General features: G+C 32.7%; 1 protein-coding gene across 1 annotated transcript in view; it reads right to left on the bottom strand.

Annotated features, from left to right (window-relative positions):
• Positions 1–6,324: 6,324 nt before the first annotated feature.
• CWC22 (CWC22 spliceosome associated protein homolog) overlaps positions 6,325–22,072 on the bottom strand; it is a 66,323-nt gene continuing 50,575 nt past the window's right edge. Inside the window, exons 15-20 of the mRNA XM_051986111.1 lie at positions 16,477–16,554; positions 15,659–15,811; positions 13,843–13,970; positions 11,831–11,932; positions 11,499–11,704; positions 6,325–7,648 (exon numbers count right to left, since the gene is read on the bottom strand). Coding sequence (XP_051842071.1) covers positions 7,065–7,648; positions 11,499–11,704; positions 11,831–11,932; positions 13,843–13,970; positions 15,659–15,811; positions 16,477–16,554 — 1,251 coding nt within the window. The 3' untranslated portion in view covers positions 6,325–7,064. The remainder of the gene's footprint in view (positions 7,649–11,498; positions 11,705–11,830; positions 11,933–13,842; positions 13,971–15,658; positions 15,812–16,476; positions 16,555–22,072) is intronic.

Genomic DNA, 22,072 nt, shown 5'->3' with positions numbered 1-22,072 from the left:
ACCAATTCAGATTGGCAATTCATTTATAATTTATAGTCTTAAGGAGTTGTCTAGGACACTGAGAGATTAAATGACTTTTCCATGGTAACAGAACTAGTATGTATTAGAGGCAGGTTTTAAACTCGGAGCTTTCTGGCTTTAAGGCTATTCCTCTAAGCCATGCTGGCTGGCATTTTGAAGTATAGGACCTTAGAATTCCCAAGCCCATAACACCCCAACCTTGTGAAAGTTGACTTTTTTCTGGAATAGAAGAACTGTAAGAACTCAATTTAGATTTATTCACTCATCTTTATTATAAATCTAATATATTCTTATATATTAGTTTATTATGTTATATATATATATGTATATATATATTAGTTTTATAAACACTGTGAAAGACCATTCCTCATGAAATGTACAATGTAATGATTGTACAATTGTGAGAAATTGGAAAGGCCTCAGAAGTTATCCACCTCATTTTACAGATGAGGAAACTGAGGCAAATAGGTTAAATGATTTGCCAAAGCCACACTGCTAGTAAGTATCTGTGACTGGATGCATGAAAATGAAAATTCCTGACTCCAGGCCCAGTGCTCTATCCACTGCATCACCTAGCTGCCCTTCTCTCCACAAAAAAAAAAAAAAAAAAAATGTACTTGTATTATCTTAGATTATATATCAAGACCATATTTTTATCATAGAAATTTTATGGGACACCATACTTTTTTAAAGGCTTCTTATAGATGAGATTTCAGATAGGACTTGAAGGAAGCCAGGAGGTGGTGATGAGGAGGAAGAGCATTCCAGACACAGTGGCAGCTAGATGGCACAGTGGAGAGAGTACTAGGCCTAGAATCAGGAGGACCTGAATTCAAATCTGACCTCAGAGATTTTATAATCAAGTAATTTAACCCTGTTTGCCTCAGTTCTCTATCTGTAAAATGAACTGGAGAAAGAAATGACACACCACTCCAATAATTTTTGCTAAGAAAACCTCAAATGGAGTCATGGAGAATTGCATGTAACTACAATAAGTCAAAAACATTTGAGGCATGGAAGGCAATCAGGAAATGCTTGAAGTCAGGAGATGGATTGTCTTGTGGGAGGAAAAGCAAGGAGACCAGTATCATTGGATCAAGAAGTATGATGGGTATAAGGTAAAAGAAAATTGGTTAAAGGGGGAGGTGATAGGCAACCAAGCAGATAACATGGTGGGACTTGTGCTTTAGGAAAACGAGACATCTGAGTGAAGGATGGACTGGAGTGGGTAGAGACTTGTGATAGCCACATCAACCAGCAGACTACTTCAGTAATCCAGCTGAGAAGTGGTAAAGGTCTGAACCAGAGTGATAGGTTAGTCTACTATGGTGACGTTTTAGAAGACATGGGAGTATGGGGGAAGTTCCATAGGATAAGCAGGCAAGGATGAGTTGAAATCTGCATTGCTAGAGAACCTATGAATAGAGGAAATCACAGATCCACTTGGATATTCATAGATGTGTGATCATCTTACTCCTTTTCTTAGAAGGTTACCAAGTTCAAACTCCTTTGTAGACTATTCAAGGCCTTCAATAATCTGACATCATTCTGCCATTGCAGAATTATCTATTGTTCTACACACTTGCCTTCCAATTTCAACAGGTTATGCTGGAGCAGCAGTAAATAATTCTGCTTTAAGGTTTTGTCTTTCTTCATTTTCTATGCTTAAAATGCCCTTTCCACTTTTCTTCCCCGTCAAAATCTGACTAGACTTTTTTGGTGGTGGTTGTTGTTTTTGATTTTTAATAGTATTTAATTTTTCCAAATACTTGAATAGTTTTCAACATTCATTTTTTTAAGACTTTGTATTTCAAATTTTTCTCCTCTCCTTTATTTCCTCCCCTCCCTAAGCCAGCAGACAATTTGACATGTGCAATTCTTTTAAACATATTTCCATATTTGACATGTTGTGCAAGAAAAAATCCGACCAAAAGAGACAAACCCCCAAGAACAAAAGAAAAAAAGTGAAAATACTATGCTTTGATCTACATCCCACTTTCTCTGGATACAGATGGCATTTCCCATTCCAAGTCTATAAGTCTATAATACAATAAAATACTGTATTTGAAATATTTCATGGCACACATACAGCCCCATTTTTTTTTTAACATTTAAAGACATTATCTTGTCCAAAGCTAAAAATGGAATTGCCTTTAATCACCACACTGTTGAGAACTAAATCCATTACAGATAATTATCACATAATCTTGTTGCTACTATGTACCATATTCTCGGTTCTGTTCTCAGAACCACTCAGCATCAGGGCATGTAAGTCTTTACAGGCTTTTCTGAAATCATCCTGCAGATCATTTCTTATAAAACAATAATATTCCATTACATTCATATACCATAACTTATTCAGCCATCCCCCAACAGATGGGTATCCATTCAATTTCCAGTTCCTTGATACTACAAAAAAAGACTGCTACAAATGTTTTTGCACACATGGGTCTTTCCCCCCTTTTATAACCTCTTTGGGATACAGACCCAGTAGTGAGACTGCTGGAGCAAAGGGTATACACAGCTTTATAGCCTTTTGGGCATAGTTCCAAATTGCTTTCTGGAATGGCTGGATCATTTCATAACTTCACCAACAAGACATTAGTGTCCCAGTTTTCTCACATCCCCTCCAACATTTATTATCTTTTCCTATAATCTCAGACAATCTGAGATATGTGAAGTGGTACCTTAGAGTTGAAAAATCAATAGTGATTTAGAGCAGTTTTTCATATGACTAGAAATCACTTTAATTTCATCTGATAATTATCTGTTCATAGCCAATCCTTTGACCATTTATCAATTGAAGAATGGCTTGTATTCCTATAAATTTATGTCAGTTCTCTATATATTTTAGAAATGAGGTCTTTATCATAAACACTGGCTATAACGTTCTTTTCCAGTTTTCTGCCTGTTTCCCTTCTAATCTTGGCTGCATTGGTTTTGTTAGTGCAAATTTTTAAATTTAATGTAATCAAAATGATTTTGCATTTCATAATATTCTCTACTTTTTCTTGGGCATAAATTCCTCCTTTCTTCAAAGATCTGACAGGTAGGCTACACCTTGCACCCTTTATGTCTAAATCATGAAACTATTTGGATCTTATCTTCTTACAGTTGTTAGATGTTGGTCAATGTCAAGTTTCTGTCATAGTTTTCCAATTTTCTCAGTACCTTTTGACTAGTCTTTTTAAACTCAAATGCAACTTCTTTTTAAGCTTCCCTCCTTTCCCATCAGTTACTTTTGCTTTCTCAGGTCTCACCATCTTTCTTTGCTCCTCTCTGATACTTATAACCTATTTGAAATGTATCACAAAGATGATACTTTGGAATTTCTACATATAGGGGTGAAAAATTTGAGTATTATCTTTATCATACCTTGATTTCAGGAGAAATTGTTTTCAGCTAATAAGGATAGCTTTTTTCATAAAGTTTGCATGCAGTTAGATTTGAGAGTAAACAGAAGACATTATTAAATTATGGTACTGCTTAGCCAAGAGATTTAAATCTTTCACTTAAAACCTTTTAATGAGAAGGGGTCCACTGACTAGTCTTCCAAAGAAGTTCCTAACATACAAAAGGGTTTAGAAATCATGCACTAGACAATGTAATCCCTAACCCTGAAAAAGAATAATTTGTAGATTGACTTTATTCAAGCTCATAATTCTATCTAGATAGAGATGGCTCCTAGAATTGTGCATTTTCTAAAATGCTTCCAGAGTCTCAACTGATTTCCTTGCTTTCTCTTGGGGGAAGGGAAGGGTATGTAAGTGGAAAGAATAGTACAATGAAAATTAGCACCAATAAACTCAGGGCTACTTTTTCTCTGATTGGGTTAGTAAGAAAACCCTGAAGGAAACAAGATTCCGGTGCTTTAGTGAGGAGTATAATAGTAAATCTTATTAAAAAAAAAAAAAAAAAGTTGAACATGCAATAAATTTAAATATGCCAAATATTGGATGTTCTCAGAATATGACAGTTGAAATTATATGATGAAATTACACTGGCTGAGATTGAAGCTTTTAAATTTTTCCATGTTCCTACTCCATTACTCCATCAGTGCATGTATTGTCTACAATACCCTGGAATCAGATTAAGATGCAACTAGGAATTATTTAACAAAATGAATAAAAATATACCAAAACATAAGGTAATATTACATTTTAATATTAAGTCAATATATGACTTGCAGGGATCCTTATGTATGGAACAGTCACCCAATTTCCATTTGAGTTTGACACCACTGTTGTATATAACCTTTCATATACTGAAATACATACCTTTCTGGGTGAGTATTCAAGTGTTTTCATTGGACTATTAAGCTGTGCTTAGGCAAGAGTAAGTTGGGTAGTGAATATAAATAAAAGATTCAATTAAAATAGAAACTGAAAAGCAAGACTGACCTTTAGCAAACTATTTGGATAATTCATCCAAGATAATAAAGATATGGCTAATATCATAGCTTTGACAGATACTTCCATTAAAACACTGTATTTCAAATATTTCATGGCAAATATATTGCACCATTTTTAACATTTAAAGATGTTATCTTGCCCAAAGCTAAAGGAGATTGGCTATAATTTCTAATCCACTGTCCCCTCAAAATTTGACTTTGATCACACTGGCTAAATACAATGAATAAGCAAACCATCTCTCTACAGAAAGTAACTTATCATCAAATACTGATTATTAAAATCCTTCCCTGACCTAATTTTCCATCATGCATAAGTTATATTGTCGTTCTTATATTTACATTTTAACTGCCAATACACAAGAAAAGCCTAATAAGCAAATTTCTAAAGCTTTGATTTTTGATCTGTATATGTCTAATCATAGATTGTGATAGGTATGATTTTATTTGTATTTCATTACTTCTCTCTTGGGTAGCAGACCTAGTACCCATGTAATTAATAGTACTAGGTAATTAATAGGGGTTTATTGAATGAAAGCAATTCTTATTATCTATTATAAATTTATGTAGAAGCCTGCATTTTTCACAAAATATGTAGGTGTTTCATTTTTAATAGAAAGGAATTTGTGAAAAACAGACTTTTTATTGAAGGCCTTATGATTTCATTTGCTAAGGTTTATGTTCTTTCTGTAGCCCAGCTTCTTAAATTGTGGGTTGCGACTCGTAACTGTGTGGGTTGTGAAATTATGATTATTGCTATTTGATTTATATACCTATTTTGTATACTCACATACTCAAGAGTCATGTAAAAGTTACCTGAACAGAAGGAGGTTACACATGTGGAAAAAATTTAAGGCCTACCCTACAGGATGTGTCTATGTATACATACACCAAGCTTTAGAAAGGTTCTTAAGAGATGATTTAGTCTTAGCTTTGTAATGCTAAAATTAAACCAAGAGCCAGAATTTAAATGACCTATGTTCCCAGGCTACTAGTGCTTTTTATATTGCTGAGCCTTCCACTTTTTTTGAAAGTTAATTTATGTTAACACAAATAGTCCATGATATTTCTTTCTTAAAATTTTAATATTGAAATATGTCTGAAAGGGCATTTATATCTCTTCTCTCCTTTCTGGAAACTCATTATTATTGTAAAATTTACATCTATTTATTAAGGAAATAACCTGCAGATATGCTAGGCAGCATGGACAATTTTTAGAAAGGATGAACTTGCAGATTTTTATAGGTTTGGTTTCTGTTTTATGTTAGAATCTCAGTGCCTTGAACTCTTAATTGGTACCTTAATTTTATTATACTCAATGTTAAAAAAAAAAGAAAAAGCTATATTTGCATCTGCTTAGATTAGTCCCTTGGATTAGGGAGATGAGACAAATAATGCAAATTCATTCCAGACTTACAGTCTACCTGCTAATTTCTCAACTAAATAGAAGAGTGAAGTCATACTAGCCAAAAGATTACTCTGACACCTTTAGTCATGTGTTTTTTATGTCTAGGTTTTATAATAAAAACCAGAAATTTGATTTACTAACTGCTAAAGATAAAATATTATGCAATTTTGAAACACCAAATCCGCTGATTTAAATGAATTTAGTTTCTTTAAGATAACTGATAGAAAATAAGGGAAAATGTGTGTAAATAAATCTGGTTTCTCAGAGGACATTTTTTATTTAAAAAATGTAAAAATAAATGTATTTCAAATGGTGGGGTTTACAAAGATGAAAATCTTTAAAATTATTCACACAAAACAATTTGAATAATTTCAGTTATGGTGTTGATATTTCTCACAACTACATGTCCTTTCAGAAGGATATATTAATAATCCCCATTGAAAATATATTACCCTTGCTGCAATAATATTTTGTATGACTAAAAGAATGGTGTTATAAAAAATTTAAATCCAGCTTTATTATGAAATCCAGTTAGAAGATATTATTATCATAAATTGCTTTACATGCCTTCCAGAGGAGGGAATGGAGAGGAGGAAAAATTGGAACACAAAGTTTTTCAAGGGTCAATGTTGAAAATGTATCCTTGCATATGTTTTGAAAATAAAAAACTACAATTAAAAAAAAGAAGATATATTATTGGCAAAGTAAATGAGGTCATAATGTAACACGAAGACCATTTAAAACTAAATAACAAAATATTCCTAGGAGGGAGAAAAAAGCTATGCTCATCTATATATGTACAAGATATAATATGCAACTTGGAATTAAATCTATACCTTTTAAAAACTCCAACAAAAAAAAATGAATAAATTAATATCATTATGTCCTCAGACCACCAGGAAATATTTACAGAAAAATAATTTTGTTACTGATAAATACACTGATTTAATGAGAGTATGACAATTTTATTCACAAAATAAAAGCAAGCATTACGTTCTCTTTAGTGAAAATGTTCTCTTCAAATATGTTTAACCAAAGGGGAAAGGTTATTTTTTGAGGGGTGAAGGTGGGGAGAACTGATTATAAAATACTTTTCACTGAAAACCTCTTAAAATGTATAATACAAAACAGTACTTTATACAAAGGTTTTTTTTTTTTTTTTTGAAATAAAGTTCAGTAATAAAAGTAAAAAAATTCAGTTCAGACTGAATGTCAGGCATTTAAGTATTATTTTCGCCTTCCTGGAGAGTTTTCTCTTCGTCGGTCATGATTTCTCCTTGAGTCTCGGGATGGCTCAGAACGTCTGCTGTGCTTTTCAGATTCCTTTTCTGTACCATTCCAATGTCGATCTTCTTCCTCTCTGAATTTTGGATTATTTCTACTCCTTTCTCTTGACTTTGATCTCTCTTTCCTTCTATGATTCTCACTGTCTTTGTTTCGGTGTCTGTCTCTCTCATTTTCAGAAAAAGAATTTCTTCTTTCTCCTCTCCTCTTCTTGATATCACCAGATTTACTTTCTGGCTCTATGTATTTATCACGCTCTTTGTCCTTTAAAACTCTGTAATTGTTTCGTTCTGTAGTAGTATCTCTGTCAGAGCCATGTTTTGATGAATTCTCTCTCCAATTTGAATCTCTTAAATTTCGGTCAATATTTTTTTCTGATCTTCTCTCCCCTTCACTTCTTGTCTCTCGCTGTCTTTTTTCCGTTTTATTTTCTGTGTGTTTCTCTTCACTTGTTTTCTTTTTCTTAACTGTTTTATCAATTTCTTTGTTTTTCTTTTTTCTTTGCTCTTTTTTTCTTTCATCTTTATCTAAAAGTGAAAGCAAAGTATAAAGTACATGTAAATTAACATTTACTTCAATTTCTTAATACATAATACATAAAAATAATACCATTTACAGCTTGCCAATAGAATAAAATTTCATTAACTTCAGGTTAATTGGAAAGAAAGCAAAGATTAAATGACAAAAAACATTGAATCATGGTTATTTTTAAAAGAGCCATGACTGATCTTCAGGCACAAAATGTCATACAAATCCTCTTCATTTTGTTTCTAAAAGATAAAATAAAAATAAAGGTGACAGATTTTATGCCACTGATGAGAGTTCTATGCATTCTTTACAACTGTTTTTCCAAAATATTTGAAAAGTAAAAGAAAGCCCCACACAAGTTCCATTATCCCTGCAGTGATAAGGAATCTGTACTTTGCCAGCTCTGCCTGGAATCAAAATAAATGAAGGCCACAAAGACAGCAATATTTTTTGAAGATGTGGAGGATGCAGTGATATGTTAAATATTTTATAAATTTTTCTAATCAAGTAAACATTTGTGAAATATGTGCCAGGCCAACAAGTGAGGACACACAGACAAAATGGAAAGCTTTTTGTGAGGCCCAAAAGGAGCTTATATTTAACTAAAAAGTCTGGAAATATAAAACAAAATAAATAGCTGATGATACTTTTAACTTTAGAATTTGACCTGCTCAACTTCTGGCCAAGATGGCAGAGAAGACACATGCATCTATCTCAGCCCTTTTCTTGTCTTCAGACTACTATTTTTCATGCTATGGCCTCGGAATTAGTGCTTGACTGAAAAAAACACACAAATACATTACCAACAAAAGATACCCTCAAAATTTGCCAGAAAAGGTCTGTTTTTGCTCATGGGTGGGGATGGTTAGACCAGGCATAGACTGCAGGCAGGTAGGGAGAGCACGGAAGGCACCTCATACTGAGCAGACTGGAAGGGGGCGGGGTATAGTCTCAGCTGTTAGAAAATTTGCGGGGAGAACTTTACCCAGTGTGAGCTTCATTGCCCTGGTAGCAAGCCAGTAATTCAGCAGAAAAACTATAAACATAGGAGGTAAAGACTTCAATTCCAAAACACTGGGGTCTCTTGGGACTTGACCACACCCACCCAGCACCCAGAGTGACTCAGCACAGCCATAACTGTTCCACTGCTGCCTTATGTAGTCTGTAAAGGAAGCTTGTTAACATCACACTGTCCAAAAAAAGCAGACCTCATTTGTTTTTTTTTTTTTGGTTTGTCAAAATGAGTAAAAAATTAAAGCGCGCTCTAACTATTGATAGCTTCTATACAGATAGAAAGCAGACTTTAAACCCTGAGGAGACTAAAAACAATTTGTCTCCAGATGACTCCCCAAAGAGGGATTTGATCTGATCCCCACCACACAAGGCTCTAGAAGAAATTAAAAAGGCTCTTACAAGAGAGCTAGAAGAAAACTGGGGAAAGGAAAAGGAAGTTTGGCAAGAGGGTCTGGATAAGTCATCACACTCATTTAAAGATAGAGTGGACAAAGAAATCAAATCCCTGAAAAACAGAATTAGTAATTGGAAAAGGTAATGAATTCTAAGGAAAACAGAATTAGTGAACTGGAAAAAGAAAATAGCTCTCTAAAAAATAAAATTGAGGAAATGGGAAAAAATTCTACAGAACAAAACAACTCATTTAAAACTCAATTGGATAATTACAAAAAAAAAGTAAATGAAGAAAATAATTCATTAAAAATCAGAATTGAATAAAATGGAAATGAATGACTTGAGGAGACACCAAGAATCAGTCAAGCAAAACCAAAAAAATGAAACAATGGAAAAAAATGTCAAATACCTACTTGGGAAAAAAACAAACCTGGAAAACAGATCTAGGAGAGATAATCTGAGAATTATTGGACTTCTTGAAAATTATAATGAAAAAAAGAACCTGGAAACTAATTTTCAGGAAGTCATCAAAGAGAACTGCTGGCCAAAGTTATAGAAACAGAGGGTAAAATAGATACAGAAAGACAATGTTGAAAAATTATCCATGCATATGTTCTCTCAATAAAAAGCTATAATAATAATAAAAAAAGAATTTGATCTGCTCTTAATGCCTTTTTTAGTATTTTGATGATATATACTCACAAGGACACACAGAATAATAAGAACATCATTGAGAGGTAATTAGGGTCTTGATGTGATTTTTTTTTTCCCTTTCAAATTAAGATCCTTAATATGGCAGCAAAAGTTTTCTTTTCATATACTATCAGAGCAACATTGACTATACTATATTGACTATATTGCAGAAAAATATTAAAATATAAAACAAGTTATTAATAGGCATTTGCTTTCTGAGAAAATATCTCAAAATTATTTAGATCATTCATGAATAGTAAGTCAAAAATGTTTATCTCAAATTTTAGCTACAACCCAGTATTTATTCATTTTTATTTTGCCTTTCCAGTTTGGATACATAAAATAAAATAAAGTGCTGAGATGAATAAAATTATTCTCTTTATAGTATTGGTTCTTACACAGCCAAACAAAAATATGGTAGAAAAATATCCTAAATTAAAAATACTGCCACTCCACATCCACCTCCATCATTCTCCTCCCATCTCTTTCTTCCCCAGCATGCTGCAAAATCAGTCATTTTGTCACTCAAAACTCAACTCTCTGATTTCTGTCAAGCAGTTCAGCTGTATTGTGGTTGTTTGTCTTTGCACAAGCCAATTCAGCTCTTGGATGAACCAATGTCTTTCTAACCCTGATGCACCATGTTCTCACCTTATGCTTTGCTATTATTAACTTATATGTAGTCTTATAAGGATGCAACAATATCACCATGATGACATGGCATATGCATAATTCATCTCACCCACATAATGTTTACTGAGTTATTAACAAATATTCACTGTTGAAATCATATAATAAATCAAATTAATTTTCAATCAGCAAGCTTCCTTACTACAGAAGTTCATGCTGTGTTATCATCTGGTCCCAAACCAGACTCAATGAAAGAACAGGTTATATTAACTCTCATATTGCTTTAATCATATATGAAAAAGAATATACGCTCCCAGAAATTTTTCAGGACCTAAGGATCTAGAAAACAACATGATTATATATCTGACTTGATGTCCCAAGGCAATATATTGTACAGCCTCACAGTATAATGGAATAAAAGAATAGGATTCAATTTATAGGTTTATAACTAAGAAGTCATTAAAAAGGAAATAGAACTGATAAAAGGTGAAATGAACAGGGCTTCTAGAAAAACTAAAACTAGTATATTCATACAACGCAAACTTAAAAATCTTTTAATAGTTCTTATGGCAAAAGGGACAATGAGACACATAGACACATGCATGAGTGTATACCTTTATGCATGCATGTATACATATGTGAGTATGCACACACACACACACACACACACACACGCGCGCGCGCATTAAGAAGTTCCTAGGATCATAAATGCCAAGATTTTATTCAAGAAAATGTAATCAGTCTAGCCTAGCTCCCTAATTCATAGCATTATCTCCTTGGGAGATAAATTTTATAACTATTTGTATTTAATTTTCTATCTACTTATTGTGTCCCCTCAAGAAAGTGCAGGCTCCCTGAGGGCTAAGACAATTTTATTTTTCTTTCTGTATCTCCAGCACTTAATATTGCATGACCTGGAACCCAATAAGTCCTTAATAAAACTTGGTTGAATGAATTATATATTCTCTTTTAAAAAGATTAAAATAAGCAAAATGCTGCATTACAAATACCATATAGAGGAATACTGAACTCTGAATTAAACTTACTTCTCACTAAAACCTCATGAGTACACACTAGATAGCAGAGGCAAAGTCATCTTCATATATTCATTTTTAATACCTGAATCTGAGCTGTGGTCACTTGAGGATGAGGAGTCACTGGCACTGGAAGAGTCTGAGCTGCTATCACTGCTGTCAGAATCAGAGTCTGAAGAGTCAGAGTCTGAAGAGGAAGAGGAGGAAGAGGAGGAATCTGATGACTCAACATCTGGTTTCTTTGCTATGACGATCTTGGGTGCATTTTTAAGATGTTCTCGTAATTCATCCCTACCCAACAAGAAAATTTCATTTAGCTATTTTTTTCTCCCAAAACAAGTATTGGTTAATTTTCACTTTAAAAAAGATACAATTTAAATAACATTGTCAAAAAAAAAAAAAAAAGAAACATCTTACGTTAAACCTCCAAGACCTATGGAAGTAAAGAAGTTGATGGCAAATCGGGTATTCCTTGGATTATCTCGGGGTAGTAATCCTTCAAAGAATGGTTGCAATGTTCTAATAAGAATAAAAATCAGAATAGAAACTGATTGTAGCAGAATTTGAATACTTAAATAAAAAATTCTAGAAAATATATTAAAATTTTCAAAGAAGTACTTATATACAACCAAATAAGTAATTTTCTCAGTAGTATATTAGACTAGGTTTGCATGAAACCAACATAGCAAATCCTCACATGATAGACTTGATTGTGAGATAGTGTAGTAAAATGAAGAGAATTCTACTTTCTCTTGATGAATTACAAAGCAATTTCAGCTTAATCACTACATGTGTGACCCTCAAGAAATTATGTAAAGCTCTATGAGATTTAGTTTCTTCACCTGCAAAACCGGACAAGTACTTAATACTACCTACTTCACAGGGTTGCTGTGAAGAACAAATCATGGATGTGAAGGCACTTTGTAACCACAAGAAGATATACAGGTGGTCAGGGCCGCTTTAAAATGTAATTAGCTGAAAAATATAAATGTTACAAATTTACAAAACAATTATTTAGAATTTTAAATACTGATTTTTAAAAATAAAAATCCAACAAACTATAATTTTGTGTATAATTGTTCCAATCTTCAAACTTTTTAGAAATCTTAATCATTTGTTCAGTTTGCATTTGTTATCCTAGTCTTAAGATTACCTTAAGAATGAAATTTGGATGTATGCTTGAGGATTTTCATGTTACTGAACAAGAAAAAGTCTAGTGGAGATAGATCACATGACCAAGGTGGCCAGGCAAGATGAATTGCACTACTGATTTGCCTGTCTAAGAAAAAAGTCACACAAACAAAGCATAATGACAGTGTCTACTTGTTAAAAATAAAAAATTATAATTTAAAACTTATCAAGCTCAAAAAATTTAAGAGAAGTTGAAGTATTTAAACTTTCAAATAATGGTTTCAGTTTTTTTTTTCCCTGAAAAGTTATTAAAGCTTAAAACGGCACTAAAACTTTGGGAATGTGATGGACAAATGAAAGTTTATAATAATAATGTAACAGTGATAGCATGTGGTATTTAAATCTTTCAACAAGTAAATGATTCATAATAAACAATTATAAAAATATCCAGTGAATCAAAGAATAAATTATAAAATAATTCTTAACTGCTGATTAATAGAAAACTATCAAAAGCTTAGAGGAGAAACATCATAAGAGTATAACATAAATAAAACTTTAAAGTATCATGAATGTTTCTACATATGGACTTAAAATTATCAAATCACTGTCTTAATATTTAATGATGCTAATAAGCAAAAAAGTATTACTTTGGGAAATGAATATAAAGTTCTTTATCTGCCAAAATGTCATTTAATTCATTAATTTTCATTGAATTCTTATCCAAGTAAGTTTTAATATTTTAATTACAGATCAAAGTCATATATCTTATCAATGTACATAAATTCAATAGAGAAATGACATTACCTTAACTATCATTTATAAAAAAATCATAGTTCAAACTTATTACAATTAAAATGTTATTTAGATTTCAAAGGCCTAATTAGTGAATCATTTATTTGTATTTATTTAATACAAGGAAATCCCAATATAATAAAAAGTAATTTTTTTTGGATGATGGGAATGTTAAACTCTATATATGTACATAGAAACCACATATGTAAGAGAAAGAAAAGCAAAAATAGTGAGACTGAAATGTAAATATTTAAAACATTAAGCTTAAAGAAATAGAACAAATAAATCCATGTATGCAGCATGAATTTAGTGATCTTCCTTCCAAGTATGCTGACTTTGATTCGAATCCCTGATATCTATTCTAAATCAGCTTTTAGAATTTCAAAATTTCAAAGTCATGTTTTTGCAATTGGGCTTTATTTTGGGTGGGGGATAACTAGAGAGGCAAATGCACAAAAGGCAGGATCCCAACAGTGACAAAGATAAAGAATAAATCATCCACTTACTCATCCTTTAGTCTTGCATTAAGTTTAGGAAGTCCCATGTATTCACAAAGTTCCTGAAAAAATATTTTAACAAAAATTCTGCTGGAAGAAGTAGTAGTTTCTTCACTCAATGTTATACATTCAAGAACCTGGAAATGGGGGGGAAGAAAAAGGCAGATAATTTTATTTTAGTTTTCAGAAGATGGAAACAAAGAAAACATCAGATTAGATTTGACAAGATAGTTTAGAGATTGCTTTCATTTCTGGGCTTTTATGATCTATATTTACAAGTAATATTAAAAATTACAGCAAATATTTACCTTATATCAGAAAGTATTTGACTAGAACTCTGACTTTTTATATACATGACCACTTAGCTAAGTTTAAAAGAATATTTCTCTGTATTAGTTTTCAAAACCCAAAGGAGATTCCTATGATAGGCTCACTTTTTTTCCTTGAAGAAAACAACTGGAAGTAACATGGAAGGGGACTCAGGACAGCTAAGTTAGATCTGCTTACTGAAATGATGTGAGGCCAAAAGCACAAGTGGCTTCACATCTTTAGGCCTCAGTTTTCTTAATTGTCAAATGAAAGGGTCAGGTCAATGACTTCAAAAGCTGCTGCCAGTTTTAACATTCTTTAATTTTTAACTTGCTTTTATATACCAGGACACTAGCTTTTAAAAAATTATTATTATATAATGATGAAGCAAGGATTATTAATTCCTAAAAACTTTGGAGCTTTTAAAAAAATAGTATCAATATGTACATATGTGTATATAGTACAGAACTAATATAATATACAGAACTCTTGAGAAACATATGGCAAATTTTAAATAGTAAGGCTTTAAAATCATTAAAAGTGAGGATTGTATGAACAAGAAGGTATTGAGAATATCAACTGGGAACCTCCATTATTTCATGAAGGAATAAAGCTTTATAAGAAAGCAAAGCAAAATAAAAGAAATTTCCAATAAATGAGTAGTTTATATTCAAAATATTAATTTGAAGTATTATTTTATAGAAACTAGGTCATAAGTAGGTGTTATGATCCCAAGCTCAACTCTCAAAAATCTATTTAATTCCCTATATTTGAGAATATTTATTAATTATAACATTGTTTCTATGGGGAAAAAAAGGAGTTCCAACTCAAGACAGAACCCTATATCTCTTCCTACATCATATTATACTGAAACCAGCCATGATAGTTGTAGAAAAAAGGAGAGGCCAAGTAACTCATTCATCTCGTTCTATCACTCTAAAAGATGACATTTCTTTTTCTTGTTTCTCAGGTGATCTTCACTGAGAAATAGAAGGCTGATAGTACTCTGCTGGAGTTAGGTATTCAATATGCCAGGGATAGCCAACTTTACACAGGAAATAAAATAAGTTTTACAGTAGTAAAGAGGTCCAGGTTGTAAAGTCTAAAAATGGCAAGGTTTTCAAGATTTTTTTTATAAGTTTATAGATTACAATCTGTTGACAATTTAGAGATCTTTGAAGAACATTTTTAAACTTTTCTGATCAGTGCAATGGAGAGGAGATAGTATTCTAAAGATACGTTTAGTACTATTGTAAGAAACATAGTAGCTGTCAAAGAAAACTTCGTGGAATAATGCTAGATTGTATTTCTCATGTACCTATGTTAACAACTCAGTTTTTTAGAAGTTTTATTGTGAAAAACATGTTTATAGTAGAATCTTCAATAGTAGTAAGGCATACATTTCATTTGAAAGTTTGTTTTCTCAAAAGTAATTTTATGGCTAGATTTTTTTTAAAGTTTTATTTAAGAATAATAAAGAATTCTGGAGAAAGCTGCAATGTAAGGTGTTACTTACACTCCATGGAAGTGAATCAGTATATAAGAGATGAGCAAACATCTTGGCAACATTTCGCAATTTGTTTGTTTCCAAGCGATGTATGGTATCATATTGTTCCTTGAAAATACCCTCAAAGGATTCCATGTATTCCTTTTTAAGCATGCAGAAACGCTGAATAAAAAAAAAAATAAGTAAAATAAGTTCTCAGCACAACTCCCCTAATCTAATAAATTAAAATGTACATTTTCTACATCAAATAATGCATGCACATATGTTATGCAATATTTGACAGATATCTCACTATAGTGCAGTAAGTTATTTTACAAAGGAAATTTAAAATGTATAGCCCTTACTGATCCAGAGCTTACATATATGCTAAAATAAAGTTCTATTTGTAAAAGATTGTAGAAACAGGTATTTGTAGAGAAGCAATGCTGTAAAAGGAGTTGAGTCTAGAAAATGAATTAGTACAGGTTTTAGCATTAATATTCTCTGGAGTACTGACTATGCCTTACATGAGGAACTGAAGGAAAACAAAATCAAACCTATACTTAATTATATTAGGATAGGAAAACTGCCAGAGGCAGAAATTTCCAGAAGTCTTGGAAAGATTGTCCACTGTGTCACAGTGTTAGGATTCCAAACAATACTGTTTGGATTAGCGATACAAAGGAAAGTAGGAAAATCTTATAAGAGATAGTAAAATGTAACTAATTTCAAGCTTCTCTCTGTTTTTTTCAACAAAATGCTTAAGTTAGTTCATAATATTCATGACAAAACTCAACAAACTAGCTGTATCCTCTGTTATGACTCAATGACTGAATTGTGGAACTCACCCCAGCCAACAAGCCAAAAAATTTTTCATATGTCCTCTGTTGGGCACAGCAGTCAAGTATCATGTTGCAAAGTTCTTTCTATTCAGGGGGAAAAAAGTAATGTATTTATTACTTTCAAAAAAAGTTTGCATCCACTCAGCATATAAATATGTCAAAATATCAGACACTTAACTTTCAACACTGTAATAAAGCTTTGTTGCATGAGGGCAAATTGAAAATATCAAGCACGTCACAATAAGTATATAGTTTTAAAAAAAAATCTTGCCTTGTTGCTATTTTTCAGTGTCAATCATAATAATTAGAATGACTTTTTTGGGTAGGGCGGGTATGTCCCTCCAGACCTAAGACATGTGAGGAAACTCCTACTATAGCAGATCTGCAGATGTGCTACAATTTAGTTTTCTTAAGAAGTTGCCTGGAGCACTAAGTGATGAATTTGTCCAAAGCCCTGGAATCTTAAACCCAGGACCTTTTCTCCAGGGCCAGCAATTTTATGTATTGCATTATTTTATCTCTCAATTAGATTAGCTAATTAATTATAGCTACTTAAATACAAAGCATTTTGTCCCACTCGAAGGAAATCTAAAATCTAAAATCTAAATCATATGACAAATGAAGGGAAGAATTTCCCCATTTTTTTGGGCAGGAATTCCTTCAACAAACAATTATCAGGAACACAAAGGCAAAAACTAAAAATCCTTTTCCTCAAGTTTACATTTTATTGGAGTGAGAAGGGATTTTGGTAATGGATGGTAGAAGAGAAAAGGAAGCTAGGTCCAGAGAAACAACCTTCAGAAAGAAAATGAAATACAAAATATAAACAAAGTAATTTCTAGGGGTATGATACGAGGTAATATTAGAGAGGGAATCAGAATGGGTTTCCCTTTGTATGACGTGACACCTTAAACTGAACCTAAAGAAAGTCATGAATTCCATGAGAAAGTATGGGAGGAGTGCATCCTAGCATAGAAGTTGGGTGCAATCTGGAGGAGGTAGAATTTTACATTTAGAGAAGAGCAAAAAGGTAAACTTAGTTGGAATATAAAGTGCATGAAGGAGAGTAATATACAATATGATAGCACAACATACAAATGAGTAAAGCAGCATGGAACCAAATTATAGTTTGATGTGAAAAAAAAAAAAAAGAATCCTTTCCTATATAGAATTAAGTTTAAGATAGGCAGCTGATGATGTAGATCTGGAGTCTGAGGAAGTGAAGCTAGATGTACAGAGCTAAGAGTTATCAAAGAGATGATAATTAAATCCATTGGAGCTGATGAAACTTCCAAGGCAGCAGGTTTAAAGAAAGGAGGAGAGGACACTGGACAGCCCCTGGGACATACCATCTAGAGAGGGTAGGACATGGAAATGATCCAGCTCAAGACACTGAGAAACAGTAAATAACAGGAGAGCAGTCAAGAGACAGCGTTATCTTCCAGGGAGGAGAATGCCCACCAGGAGTGGTTCACAGAAGAACATAGAGAAAATGCCATCTGAATTGACAATTCCAACCTAGCAGATAGCTTTAGTTGATGAAGTTAGAAGACAGATTAGGAGTGGAGAAGTAATTGGGAGATGAGAAGATGGATATTTCTAGAAATAGCTTCTTCTAGGACAGGGATTTTTTTTTTTTTTGGTAATTGTATTTCAATATAGTTTGTTTCTCAGTAACCCTATATATTTCATTTTATTCATTTAAATACTATTTTGAGAAAGGGTTATTAGGTTTCATTAGAATGTCAGAAATCCAGGATATATATTTATATATGTAGTTAAGAATATCTTTTCTAGGTGTTGGCTGTACTTCCTGAGCTAGGGTGGCAGAGATCTAAGCATATTTTTAAGTAGTAGGAAACAGCTGTTAAAAAATTGAATATTAGGAAAAAAGAGGGGTAACTGAAAGGGCAAGCACATGAAAGAAGGGCACAAAAATAGCAGTTGGAGTTTACAAAGATAAAGACTCATCTTTTCCTCCAAAACAGAGTAAAGAAGAATAATGAGGAACGAGGTAGCAGTAATATATAACATAAACATGGGAAAAAGTCAGTGCTTGGGATAGATAGTCTCAATTTTTTTTCAATAATGAGTCAAAGTTTCCTGTACATTTAAAATAATTCAAAAGATCAAGATTAATTTATAATCAATTTGTTACTTTAAGGGATAAAAGACACACCTACAGATTCATTATAAAAGGACTACATCTTTAATTAAGAGTTAGGAGAATGTTATTTATAATTCAGAAAATATTTAAAATTGGATAACCCAGCAATAAACTAAGTTAAAGATTGATTCATTAAATACAATGGCCTTTCCTCTGTCCTGACTCTTACTGCCCTCTCTCCAATGCTGGTCAATGTCTTGATATTTCCTTTTCAGTCCTCTTGGCTAGATCATTATTCATGATGAGTGGGTACAAGTCAAACTTTTCTCTCCAAAAGTATCAATGATTTCTCAACTGCCAAAAAACTAATGGGGTTTTCTCAGTTTTCATCCTTTTGACCTCTCTGAAGCCTCTGATACCATGATCACTCTCTTATGTCATACTTATTCTTCAGATTTTTGTGGCCCTGATCACTGTCATACTATTAACTGTAGGGGCCTCCCCATACCTCTGTCCTGAGCCTCCTTTTCTGTAGTATTTGATTTGAAGAGCTAATCAGTACCTATAGTTCAACTAAATATGTTTATGCAGATGATTCTGAAATCAATTTATCTAGACTTTAACTTTTCTGCTAATCTTCCATCTTATAACTGCTTACTGGATATCTTGAAACGGATACCTTGTAGATAATGTGAACTCAAAATATCCAAGACTGAACTCATTATTTCCCCCTCACCCCACAAATCCTCTCTTCTTCCTAACTTCTCTCATACTGTCAAGGGCATTAGCATCCTCCAAGTCACTCAGTTTCATGTACCAGATATCATCCCTGACTTTTCACTCTCACAGAATCCTATCTAGCCAAAATGTGGCCAAGTCTTATAGATTCCAACTCCAAAACAACTCATGAATTTACTCTATTTCCTCCTCCTCCTATCTCCAAGTTCAACTATAAAATCCCCTTTGGCTTTTAAATCCATCACAGCCTTCCATATCTTGTAAGGCCGATGTCCTAATATTTCTCATCTTTATGTTAAGTTACAATCAGATAGATCAATCTTTAAATGATATTCTACCACTTGTCTGTCTTTAAATAATCTGTTGTCCATAAATGCAGTGCTCTTTCTTTTCATATACTTTGCCTCTTGAAATCCATAGCTCCATGGAATATTATTGTAAAATGACCAGCAGGATGATTTCAGAGAGGCCTGAGGAGATATATGAACTGATGCTAAGTGAAATGAGCAGAACCAGGAGATCATTATACACAACAACAAGACTATATGACGATCAATTCTGATGGATGTGGCTCTCTTCAAAAATGAGATGATTCAAACCAGTTCCACTTGTTCAGTGATGACAAGTCATCTACACCCAGAGAGAGAACCGTGGGAACAGAATGTGGAACACAACATAACATTCTTACTTTCTCTGTTGTTATTTACTTGCTTTTTGTTTTCTTTCTGTTTTTCTTTTTCTTCCTTCTTGATCTGATTTTTCTTGTGCAGCAAGATAACTGTACAAATATGTGTACATATATTGGATTCAACATGTATTTTAACATATTTAACATGTATTGGGGGGAGCTAGAGGAGGGAGTGAGGGGAAAGAGGGACAAAAGGTTTTACAAAGGTCAATGTTGGAAAAATTACTCATGCATATGTTCTGTAAATAAAAAGCCTTAATAATAATAATAATATTAATAAAAGAAATCCATAGCTCCTTTCAAGGCTGCTGTCAAGAATACATCAGAAAAACATTTGTTTTCTGACCCCAAATAGGCTCATCCTGTTCTTCTGAAACTACCTTTAATATGTTTTATATTTATTTATCTGGGTATATGTCTATGTTGCCCCAGAAGAATGTTAAGTTCTTGTTTCTTTCTTGTTTACATACCTTCAGTAACTAGAATAGAATATTGCCCAAAGTCCTTCATAAATGTTTATCTGGTTCCTTTTTAGAGTTAAAAATTATACTGCCCATATAATGAAAAAATTTAGTGATCTTTCAAAAAAATAAGAATTATTTTCAATGAACAAAAACAAATCTATTTGTTTCTTTCTTTAGCTCTCAAATTATGGAAAAAGAAGTAAAAAAAGAACTTTATTCTACATGCTATAATTCATGTAAATGTTTTTTTAATTATCTACTTTTTCTTCTATGATCAAAGTATCAATAGCCAAAAGAAAAAAATTCCCCAAACCAATAACAGAAATGCAAATTAAAGCAAGTCTGAGGTTCCATCTTATATCACATTATATTGACAAAGGTAACAAAAAGTTAAATGATAAATTTGGGAGGGAATGAGGGAAAACAAGCACATTGATACATTGTTAGTAGAACTTTGAATTGTTCCACTCACTCTGGAAAGCAATTTGGAACCATGCCCAAAAAGTGACTAAACTTTTTGACTCAGCAATTACTAAAAAGGATCACAGGTACAGATTTGGCAGCTTTTTTTTTGGGGGGGGGGAGGGGAGGGAGAGCAGGGTATGGTGGTAAATTGGGAACTAAAGAGAAGTGAAGGAATTCAAAGATAGGAAGAAAAGTCTCATATGTGCCCAAACCTCAGTGATGCTGAGGTTTTTTTAAAGCAAAAAACTAGAAACAAAGAAAAGGCCCAAGTATTGGGAAACGGCAGACAAATGGATGGGCTACTGTAAGAAATGATAACTTTGAGGAATTCAGGGAAACATGAGAAGCAAAGGCTCAAAGATCAATTAATGGGTGTATTTTGGTAGGGATTCTTTTTTCAGGCAAGGATAGAATTACTCAGCCACTAAAATTTCTCCCAACTCTGAAATTCTGTGACTCTGTGAAGCCTTACATGATTTGACAGAGTAAATAAAGTAAGAACAACAGAAAGAACCATTCAATGGTTCTATTTGCAATCTGCAGTAGAGAAAAGACTACCCATGCTAATAAAAGCATGGATCTACCAAAGTGGTGCTCAATATTCACTTTTGATTTCAGAGAAAGCTATATCAATGTGTATATGATTTTATGGGTAAAGTCTGCCATGGTCCATTTACTAGCAGGTCAAACTGTCTAAAGTATATAAGACTCTTAGAATGTTTAAGTGAAATTGTTCATTTTGGGGAATTGGGTGGCAGATGGGTCTGGGGTGGGGCAAAGAGGGATTAAAATAAGCTCAATATATAGCCCCTAACTTGTATATATTTAAAACCTAGTTATTAGGAAATTGATTTTAGATATAGTACTTGAAAGTCTTGCCTTAAAGTTTATGTTTTGTTTAAAAATGGTGTTTTATAACGTATTAGCATTTTGTTTAAAGCAAATCTTTGAAAAATAGCAGAAAGATTATGAATACATCATATATTAAATTTAAAATTTGTAAATGTATGCAAAAATATACTAAAAGTACTTCAATCTAATGTTAAATCAGAAAAGCATCAAAACTTAGTCACAGTTTTTCTGAGCAGTGTCACATTACATTAGGTTGATGTATTAAAATGCATACTAACTTTTATGGCT

This window comes from Antechinus flavipes, chromosome 3 (assembly GCF_016432865.1).
Source record: "Antechinus flavipes isolate AdamAnt ecotype Samford, QLD, Australia chromosome 3, AdamAnt_v2, whole genome shotgun sequence".
Classification (NCBI taxonomy): domain Eukaryota; kingdom Metazoa; phylum Chordata; class Mammalia; order Dasyuromorphia; family Dasyuridae; genus Antechinus; species Antechinus flavipes.
The sequence above is the reverse complement of the archived record's forward strand: the minus strand, read 5'-3'. Positions and strand labels throughout refer to the sequence as shown.